Below are 11,278 nucleotides of genomic sequence, written 5' to 3'. Positions count from 1 at the left end.
ACCTCTCTTATGAGCTCCAGATCCATATTTCTAAATCCCAACCAGACTTTTTCACCTAGAAAGACCACAGACATTTCAAATTCCACAAGGTCAAACTGTAGCAGACCTTTATGTATGTAGGTATGTGCTCATACATTCCATACATTCAAAATGTACTTTCAAACATTAGCTCTTTTTCTCTACCTTTATTTTATTTTTAATACCTGACACAGGCATTTCCTCTTCTGGGAACATGATCTTCCCAAACAAAATTAGTGACTATTTTCTTCATATTCTCCTTGTACTTCACATACCTGTAATATTGTATTTACTTTTTAAAGTCATTAGTGATTTTGTATAATTACTAATGAACTAAGTATTTTTCTCCTAAGCTATATGTTTAATATTTTAGGGCAGATAATCTAGTTTGTTGTTGCTGTTACATTTTGTTTCTGAATAGATGACTTTGAAGACACTCATCCCAATACTAGCACAATAGCCTGCACACAAATGGCACTAGGAAGTCCATCAATGCCTGGTATGTCATTCTAATGACTTTTATAAGGGGAACAATGATTGGAATGGTGCATTATATCATCCATGTTGAATTTCAACCTGTACACATAAAACATCCTGAATATTAGTTATTCAGGATGAATATTTATTGCCAGGGACAGATGGAATCATTAAATGAAAAAAAGCAGATTACAAAACAACCAGTGCAAAATGTTCTCATTATATTAGTAATGACTGCATTAGATGAGTATGTATATGAGGTCTGTCTATAAAGTATCCACCCATGTGATATGAAAAATAGAGACATTTATGTAGAAGATACAAGATACAAGAAACATTATACATAGGACAATGATGCCTCAGTCTCCTTCAAAGTAGGCACCTTGGGACCTCACACAGTTCTCCCAATCACCATCAGCTGTCCAATGTATTTTTCTGAATCTCGTTGATAGTGTGAAATCTCTTTCCTTTCAAAGGTGATTTTAGTTTTGGGAAAAACCAGAAGTCACAGGAGGCCAAATATTGGCTGTAAGAGGTCTGAGTCATCTGGATGATTCGATGTTTTTCCAAAAACCTCTGCATGAGCCGTGATGCAAGAGCAGGTGCGTTATTGTGATGAAGCTGCCAATCACCAGTTGCCCATAGCTGTGGCCTTCTGAATCATCAGAATAGTTTCCATGGAGGAATGTTCAGGCTTCATGCAAAATCTGATGCGAATTCATTGCTCTACTCACTCAGTCATTTTGAATGTGACAGCCACGCAATACACATGCTCACTCAAGGGTGTCCACTGCCCCCACAGACTACTACAGTGAAGTTGTCATTGTTCATACACACGAATTCCAGTCCACTCTCCTTGGTTGCCAGGTTACAGGGATGTCAGGCAAATTGTTCTCATTATATTAACAGTGTCTGTATGTTTTCCAGACAGACCTCATATGTAAAGAAAAAAATAAAAAGATATACACTGAATTGTTATTATTAGTAATGTCTGGCTGGCAGAAATGAAGTTGTTTTGTTTTCTTATATTTTACTTTTCTGCATGCCCAACTTTCCACAATGCAGATAAAATTTGTCTTGTAAAACAGTAATAATCATGGACATGGACAACAATGCAGTCATTGCAATCAAATGCAACAAAGATTATATATGAATATATATATATATATATATATATATATATATATATATCCTCTAATAGAATTGGTAGGGATATAGATGGAGAGAACTAATATCAAGGAATGCCTATATGTACCAGGCAGTGTGCTAAATGCTGGAGACAGAATGATTTTGTAACAAAGGTCATGATTAGAGAAGTGAAGGAACACATCAATGGTTATTTATTAAGCAAGTTATAGAGCTAAAATTCAGACCTAGGCTTTTCTGATTCTAATATAATATTCATTACATTTCATTCTGGTATCCCATATTCAGTATCAGCGGTCTACAAAACTTTTAAGTAGTCAACGTTTCTGCTGCCCTACCCACATTAATTCATACTATGAATTGCCAAGATTACTACCATGGGGCCTCTTTCCAGATATGCTCCATTGATCAACCCAATCCTTATTACATTCCCTAATGTTTTGGCCAACTAATCGGAAAAAATAATCCATTCTACAGAGTTAACATATTAGTCATTGCACTTGATTTCCAAGTGCCATTGGTGTGCAGGCTTCTGTGCTAGGTTGTTGGGATGACAGTTCACATTTCAATGGGTAGGGGATTAGATACTCACAAAGTTAACTGCATTAAAATCTGGGAAATGCTTTAATAAAGATAATAACAACACATTCACTGTGGAAGCATGAATAAATTAAGTGCTTATTCTGTCTGAAGTGTCACTGTGAATTTAAAAGAAAAAAATGGTGATGAGAAGGGATGTAAAGACCATTGTCTATGCAATAAAACCACATAACAGTTAAAGAGCCTTCCTTCTTGACTTTCATGGCAAACTGCTGTAACTACTCTATTGTTTTCGCGGATGACACACTCCATTGGAGGTGTCTCTGGGTTTTACATCAGGCCAGAAGTGGTAAATACTTTAAGGCAGCCCTTTGAGAAGATCTTAAAATGGCATCCCTTAAAACAAACACCTGTGTCCTATATAGCTTTTCTTTCACATTAGTACATGCTATTCTCAGATTTGCATCCTGAAATGGCTCACACAGTGACTTCTTTAATGTAGCTGGGTTACCTAAAACTTGCAGAGATTAGGAAGCTGTGAGTAAAATGTCTGGGAAGACTATATGAATTGTTTGCTAAAAATCACTCTAAATTAGAAACTAATGCAAAAATTTTGACAACTTGTTCAACACTGCGTACAGCCAGATAAGAATCAACATTTAGAGAATTCTATTTTGTTTATCATTAATGCTAGGGTAGATTTAACAGATGAGATTCTTCCAAAGGAGTCATCTCAATTTATTTCAGCGAACATCCTTAATTAGTAAATTCTTTCTTCCCCATTTAAAAAAATTGAAATTGATCCAAAGAGAAAATGAGAATAACATAAACTTTTGAGTCAACAATACACTTGGGGAGGAATATGTGCATTTGTACTTAAACATGGATAAATGAAACTAACATTTTTATGAGTAGTTGTAAGTAACTAAGGTTTTTCAGACAACAGTCACATATAATATGTATATAAAGATATGTGTTCCCTTGTGTAGTTTTTTTAAGATTCTATTTATTTATTTATTTTAGAGAGATGGGTAAGGGAGGGAGAAAAAGAGAGAGTGAAACATCGATGCATGGTTGCCTCTAGCACACCCCATACTGGGGATATGGTCTGCAACCCAGCCAGGCATGTGCCCTGACTGGGAATCAAACTGGCCATGCTTTGGTTCGCAAGCCTGAGCTCAATTCACTGAGCTACACCAGCCAGGGCCCCTTGTATATTTTAAATGAACTATATTTATGGGTTTCCTAGAGTACTGGTATAGTTACTTTTTCAATTATTTTACACTCATAGGTTATACAATTCATTGTACTTCTGTGGATCACTTTATCTTTAAACCAGGAAATATTTCAAAATATTTAAAATTCTACATAATACAAATATGTAGAAAAACTAAAAAACTAAATACTTATACTATTTAGGTTTTTTTTAAAGGCAAGCCATGTGATTTGGCATCAAAAAGTTATACCCTAAATAATGAGAAAGTTAAGAATAAGTCTGTGATGAAGGGCTGAGCCAGAGAACAAATTAGAGATATTCATTGTATTTTGTCTTTAAAATGCGACCTCATGTACAAAGTGTCATTTCCTCTGAAATCATTCTCCTGATTCCCAAAACAATTACAAAATACCATAAAAATGCCCTATAACCTAGAAGAAAGGCAATGTATATCCCTTCACTGAAATATTTTTGGGTGAAAAAAGTTTTTAGAAAATACGAATTTTAAAGTAGAAATATGAATTGCCTACATGAAAAACCTTTTAAAACTAATTTATGAAACAAACAATATATTTAAAAGAAATCTTCAAATGTAACTATTTCTAGGTGAAAATATTTAATTTCAGAGCCATTATAATTTACACATTTTCCTTTATCTTCTGGTATCATAGTAGGGAAGTTTATAAAAAGACAAGAACCGTGGACTGACCTGGTGATGAATTAAGGAAAATTTTAAGGAAAAACAAAGAAGGGAAAACACAACAGGATTCCATACTATTTAAGAGTAAATTTTTTATTATTTATTTATGTATGTATGTATTTATGTACTTATTTTTTATAGCCTTGAACTTTATGTCTCCAGAGGCAAATACATTCATTCAGTAAATATTTACTGACTGACAACAATTTGCTAGGCATTAATGGAGAAATGAGAGAATATAAAGATGACAGTTATAGTCTCTGCTTTCAAGACATTTACATCTGAGTTGGAGACACACATGCACACAAATACATTTTACTGTTAATAAAGCAACTATATAAAACTGTTAAAACAATCTATGTTAAAAAAGTTTTTTTCTGTATTTTTTAATATTTGATTTAAGTTTTATTTTTTATTTTATTTTTTATTTATTTTTTATATTTTTTATTGTTTTCCAAGTAGTTTTCTGCTTTTCCCCCAACCCCTCTGCATTTTTTAAGTTATTTTATTTTTTTATATTTTTATTGTTTTTCAAGTAGTTTTCTGCCTTTTCCCTCAATCCCTCTGTATTTTTTTAGTATTTTTATTATTTTATTTTTTATTGTTTTCATGTAGTTTTCTGCCTTTTCTCCCAAGCCCTCTGTATTTTTAATTTATTTTATTTTTTATTTTTTATTGTTTTTATTGTTTTTCATGTAGTTTTCTGCCTTTCTCCCCCAACCCCTCTGCATTTTTTTTAACTCACTTTTAGTACAGCTCATTATATTACTTGGTTCAGATTTGCAACTGAACAGCATGTAGTACCTGAACATCAAGGCAGCATCTGAGTGCCAAACATTTAAGGAAAAACAGATATAACATAACACTAATCCAAGGTGAGCACAACCTGGCTAGTCCTGAGAAAGGGCCAATCTCCCTTCCCACTTCTAATATTCTCAAACAGGTTGGCAGCCCAACCTGTTTTCTTAACAATCCAACATTTGTATTTGAGCCCCAAAGTACTTTTCTTCAACCTAATCCTACTTACTTTCAGCTCTAGCCCATCCTCTTGAAACAAACGTTTTGTGTCCTTGATAATCATTTATTATTACATGAGGATTATAACCTGACTACTTTATATATATATATATATATATATATTCACTTTGGGTAAGAATATTTGAAATAAATAAAATAATAGTAATTTAGACTTTAAAAATTAAGGATCTTTTAAAAGGAGTAGGGACTGGGGTAATTTTTCTTCTTTGAGTTTTTTATCTTGTAATTTAACTGTTAAGCTGAATTGGAAATTTTTAAATATGCTCAAATATAATATTTGGTAATAAAAACAGCAATAGTGAAATTATCCAGTCTTTATCCTGGATCAGTATACATTCCTCCCAGCTTGCCACACATGCTACATGTTTATACTTACAATCCCTGCTTTGAAAGGTGGCACTGAAGCTCTGTGCAAGTTCCTTAAGCAACAAATATTCAAATATATCCACATGTCTTGATGGTACTAAGGCAAGAAGTGAAAAAATACACCATTTATCTATTTAACAGCAGGTCATAAAAATTTAAGCAAGGGTTGAAGGGGAAAAAAGACTGATTCAGTTTGCACTTGATCTGAACATTGAATCAGCAGAACCCCTGCATTCCTAAACCGTTCTGACCAATTGAGATTTTGGTACAAAAACCAAGACTCTATAACAACTTTTTTTAAGAGAATAAACTTTTTTAAAAAAGCACATTTAGCACCAACAACTTACAAACTATAAACACTATGACTACAATTTCAAATGGAATGTTTCTAAAAGTTGATAATCTAGAACTTGGAATGTAATTTCCAATTGGAACAATGTCATAAAACTATGGCTAGCCTTCCAGAACAGATATACAAACCTAGTTTAAAAATGTTCTTAATATAACATCTACCTTCAATGAAAAAATAACTAAAAATAATATAACTGTAATAGCAATAACAAAGAAAAAGATACATAATTGTAAAACCATGACTACATGGCATTAGAGAGACTATATAAATGATTCAAAGAAAAGACACAATTAAGAATTAGCCAAAAATCTTGGTATGAGAATTCAAAAAGATGGTGTTGAAGAGTCGTAGAAAAGTATTAAAGCTAAGTTTTTTGATTGCCTGAAGGACAACACTCTCCTCCTCTCCCCCACCCCTCTCTGTTTAATACAAACAGCACAACTAAGTTGGACAACTCCACTAGGGGGAATAAATGCCACACTGAGTTATATGCACAAACACAGCATGAAGAGGGAAAATGAGAGGGGAGTAGAAGGGAAATCTGGGCACTTGGAGATCACAGTGGCCACCCTTAGCTCCAGAGGCCTGCATAGTTCCCGTGGAGGCCTGAAGGGAGAGGCCCCCCAGCCACAAAGAGCTTCATCTCCGGCCAGTTGTAGCAGTGGGTGTAGACAGCGTTGGGGAACTCGTCCACACCGCCGAAGTAGTTCACCCACAGGTCGTCGTGGTTCAGCCAGCCTCTGCCGCAGGTGAGCTTGAGCTTCCTCCCTGTAGGCGCCAGGAAGGAGTCCTGGCCTGCCGAGGCCCTCTCCTCCAGGAACTTCTGGGCGCGTATGTCGTAGAAGAGCAGGGAGCCTTGGCCGGTGCCCACGGTGATGATGTGCTGATAGAAGCTCAGTGAGCGCACACCAGTGCCGCCCTCTCGGGAGCACAGTGGCCGAATGTTCTGTTGACCGTGGCGCAGATCCAGAAAGGAGACGTGGGTCTGGGAGCCCGCTGCATACAGGGACAACTCATCACAGTAGGTCAGGCACACGTTCTCTCGGCAGTAGGGCAGCTTGATAGACAGCAGCCTGGACAGGTTGCCCTGGGCTTTCCACAGGTGAAAGTAGCCATCAAGGGACACTGCTCCCAGCTCCTGGTTCTTGCTACTGAAGGCCAGGGCCCGCACCTTTCTGTTACTGAGATTGGTGCTGGACCTGGGGAGGGTCTCCACGTGCATCGGGCAGATGTGGGCATACACTGGGAGCCCCACGTCATTGTGCCAGGCGATGCTGCCGTTGAACAGGTCGGGGCCCATTCTCCACAGAGCCAACGTGCCGTCGCGGGACCCACTCACAGCCACTGTGTCACTCATCCAGGCGATGGCGAAGATCCAGTCCCTGTGGCCGTTGCGGTCCCCCAGGCACACGGGGTCCAGGGTGGGCAGCTGGTAGACAGCCAGGCTGTTGGGGTTCTCGCCTCCGGTGGCCAGCAAGGTCTTGGAGGGATTCAGCTCGATAGCGTGGATGCCACAGCTCGGCTGGGCCCGGGCCAACTCGGGCCCCTGGTCCCGCATGAGTGGGATGCGGGTGATCTGGCCCGACAGCACGTCCACCACGAAGAGCGTGTTGCACTTGGTGCCGCACACCACATGCCTGTCGTTCAGCCATTGCGACGCGAACACCTTGTTGAGGGTGCCCAGGGCCAGCTCGCGCTCTCGCAGCAGCTCCGGCAGCTTCTGCACCGAGTAGCCGCTCAGCTCGCCCTCGAAGACCTGGAGCCCCTCGCGGCTACGCGCGCCCCACTCGCGGCCCTTCAGGTAGTACACCAGCGAGCTCCGGGTCACCAGCCGCTTCTGCCTCTTGGGCTGCAGCGGACCATCGGACGATGAGCTCGAGTCAGCCCCCTCGATGGCGGGCGCTTTCCGCTTCCTACTACCTGTTCGCAGCGTGGCCATGGTGGGCGGCGGGCGAGTGTTGGAGATGACCGCGCGGCGGCGGCGGCGGCGGCGGCGGCGGCGGCGGCGGCGGCAGCGGCGACCGCGTGTGGCACCGGTGTTGGCTGTGGTGGCGGCGGGACGGTGGTGCCTCTTAGCCAACCAGGAACGCGGGCTCTCAACGGCCAAGAGTAGCGGGCGATCGAGAGAGCAGAGGCTTTGGCGAAAGAGGTGAGGACGGCGGGTGCTGGAGGAACTCCGATCCGAAGGAGCGGAGCGGGGGAAGTGCGTCCAGCCGCAAGGCAGGAGCGCAGTCTGTGTGGGATGAGGAGATGAGGGGTTCAAGTGGGAGGGAGCACAGGCAGTGGAGGGCGGGGGCGTAGAATGGGCAGGCACTGTGGGAGGGAGCGCAAGCCAGGCGCAAAGGCTGGCGGGGGTGGGGGCGCGGGGTGTGGAATTTGCCGGCGGGCAGGGGTGTGTTGTACTAAGAGTCTTTGAGCCATGAACCCAAGGTTGCCTTGTGAGCCTGTATTGGACCTCTACTAAGAGATAGGATATTTCTTTACTCTCAGGATAGCAACCAACCAGCCTTCTTAAAATCCCCACTTAAATAAAATTCAAAACCTAAAATACAGTCAAGCGGGAGGTTGAAAGGAGCCCAGGCAATTGTAACAAGAAATAAATGTGCACTTGGTGCAATTCTGGGAGACACTTGGCTAAGATTAGACATTGAAGGTAGTGAAGGATGGGGGGTTAGCAGCTGCAGGGAGGTCCTCCAACTTAGAACCTTCAGCAGAACCTTCTTTCTCAGCCCTCTGCGGGTATCTTAAGCCAGTTTCAACCAAATACCTATTTTCCGCCTCAAATTGAAGTCTCTGAACTCCCTTACTGCAGTGCTTTGATGGATGCTCCTAAATGCAGATCCCCAGACTCCACTCTCTGGCCTGAGTTGTGTCTAGGACCCCTTTGACCAGGCACAATCTTGAGAACCTGTCAGGCTATGTTGAAGGGGAGTAGTTCCTTGGAGGTGATGGCTTCCCTTGTAACTCAAAGCTCTAAGGAGGTGGAGAGAAAGAGTTTGAGGGTCATCTTCCTTGCCTCTCCTAGGTTCTGTCCCTGCTCTAGATCTTAGAGGCTCTGGTACCTTGGCATGTTTCCCTCAGAACTTGGGCTGAGGTCCTGAGGCTGGGCAAGATTTTCACAAGCAGAGATGAAGATAAAGAACTTCCCAGAAAAAAGGCAATCACAGGGACATGATCATGAGGATGTGAGGGCATTGGCTTACTCTCAGGAGTTTGATATTTCACAGTTTGCTCTTCTTATTCAGGGCTGCCAATCTAGTGGCAGGTTCCTACCTAGGCATTCTGAGTTACACAGTGAAAAGGCCTTGTGAAGCTGATGGTTGATATCTAGTCTGCTCACCCTCCCTGTCTCCTTCAGAAAATGTACATGATGTATGGTGGGTGGGTGTATGGGAAGATGCATTTACTTTTCTGATCAATCAGGGGAGCCCACGGGAGCTGCTTTGTTGCTGATTCTGATATAGGGTGCAGCCAAGGGGGGAGGCCAAAAAAAAGATTTGGAATGGTGTCCAGAATTCAAAGTGTATAGAAATATTGGAGAGACATATAAGATGTCCTCACCCCTTCCCCCACAGGTGTGAGTTGGGGGAAGGGACACATGGAGCAGGAACATGCAGGGCTGTTTTGTACAGCCATAGCCTTGCAGCTAATCCATGGCATGGTCATTTAACATATCTATAGCCTTTGGCGGGTCACTTGGATATGTTAAATGGCTGTGGCCAGGCTTGGAGTGAGGGGAATAAAGTCACTTCCCCCAAGATGTAACTGGGGGACAGATCGCCTGAGTTACAGCACCTGCATGGGAGCTTGGAGAAGATTGGCTCTAGGACATGGGGCCATACCTGCCCAGAATGGCAGCCCAGTAAACTTGTAATAATACAGAAATGCTGGCAGGTGTAACTGATTGTGGGAGGAGTTAGAAACAGGGGTACAGAGGAAGATGGGCATGGGGATTTAAACCCAGATACGGCAGCCATTAGAGAGAGAGCCCCGTGGTTTCAACAGAGTAAGAGTCCCCTCTTGGCCAGGTGAAAGGGAAAACCACGCAGCTTTGCCAGAATGGAGATCCCTGCGGCCAGGTGAAGAAGAAAGAGACAGGCTTTTGGTGGAGTGCAGTGGCCTGCAGCTTTGGTAGAAGAGGCCCACACGGCTTTGGGGCGCTCCCTTTGGCCGCGTGGCCAGGAAAGCAGGAGAGACTTTGACTGGAACTTGGTACAAAGAACTCTTCCCAGTGGAAGGTGCCACATGACTTGGGTTATTGGAGATCCTGCCTGGACTTCAACACAGCTGATGATACCAGTGGTCTGGAAAACCGGACGTGTGCTCTTTTCCTGATTTAAGGTACCCAGAATTAGGACAGGGAAAGAAGGGACCTCTGTGTGTGTGTGTGTGTGTGTGTGTGTGTGTGTAGGTGTATACTCTTAAAGAGTTTGATATTTTAACGAAAGCATTAGGCCTGAATAGCATAAAATAAACATTTTGTAACATTTTGTTTCCTTTTCACAAATCTCTGGCATTGAGAGATGTCTTTCCAATTGGCGATGGACAGACAAGCCTCATAGGTATTAGTATACCATCCTTGGGAGGGGCCCATGTAGTTCTGTAGCAGTTTTTTTGCATCCCTCGGTGGGCCAAGTATTGCCCCACCCCACTTGGCCCTCTGTTCGATAACAATTCCTCTCCCTTCCTCTCTCCTGCCCTGTTTGCTGATTTCTCCCCCTTCCCCTACCCTCTTTGGAAGCGCACAAATTCCAAGTACAAACAGTGGGTTATTCCTACCACTCCAGTCTATGTTCTGCATTCCATTTCTCCCAGTACTGTCTTGCAACCCAGTTTGGATTCCTCTACATCTTATTCATCCCATAGAAACAGAGAGGTTGCATATGTTGCTGGTGGTGAACATGAATGAAGGAAGTCTTCACAGACCTTGTATTCTGTTTTCACAGGTAGGGGTGAGTGGGGTCCTGCTGGACATGGCCTCTCCAATACCTTGTAAGGGAAGGTTGGCCAGAGGTCCCTCAGCCAGAAGGAATGTGTTTCGCTTTGAAGATGGATTCCAATTCCCTCCTTATCTCCTTTTGGGAGTGGCTTCTTGTACTGTGTGATCCCCTTTTGATCTTCTCTCTTTGCACGTACACACTGAGGTAATGTAGTTTAGAGTCATGTGCAAGACACATGCCCCCTTTGTCTGGGACCCCTTAAAACAAGTCTCAGAGTCAGGGAAGAGTGGTCCTGCTTTGCCACTGTGCTGCTACCACTGGTGCCCCCTGTAATGTAGGTAATAAAAGCTATGTCTGCTCCATCCAGTCTTCTTTGTGGTTTTTTTTTTTTTTGGCTTATCTGAATGAGCAATGGGGATTCCTGGACTCTATGTCCTGCATTACAATGGGCATAGTCAGCAGGATTCAGATACCCCCAACATTTC

At 42.3% G+C, this 11,278-nt stretch overlaps 1 protein-coding gene across 1 annotated transcript; it reads right to left on the bottom strand.

Annotated features, from left to right (window-relative positions):
• Positions 1-6,424: 6,424 nt before the first annotated feature.
• LOC118983071 (DDB1- and CUL4-associated factor 12-like protein 2) lies at positions 6,425-7,792 on the bottom strand. Its single transcript, XM_037040339.1, has one exon. It carries the CDS (start codon positions 7,790-7,792, stop codon positions 6,425-6,427), a length of 1,368 nt encoding a protein of 455 aa, XP_036896234.1.
• Positions 7,793-11,278: the final 3,486 nt, after the last annotated feature.

The sequence above is a fragment of the Sturnira hondurensis genome, unplaced genomic scaffold (assembly GCF_014824575.4).
Source record: "Sturnira hondurensis isolate 20B ecotype Veracruz unplaced genomic scaffold, ASM1482457v3 Scaffold0002633, whole genome shotgun sequence".
Classification (NCBI taxonomy): Eukaryota; Metazoa; Chordata; class Mammalia; order Chiroptera; family Phyllostomidae; genus Sturnira; species Sturnira hondurensis.
Note: the sequence above shows the minus strand (reverse complement) of the source record. Positions and strands in the feature narration are given on the sequence as shown.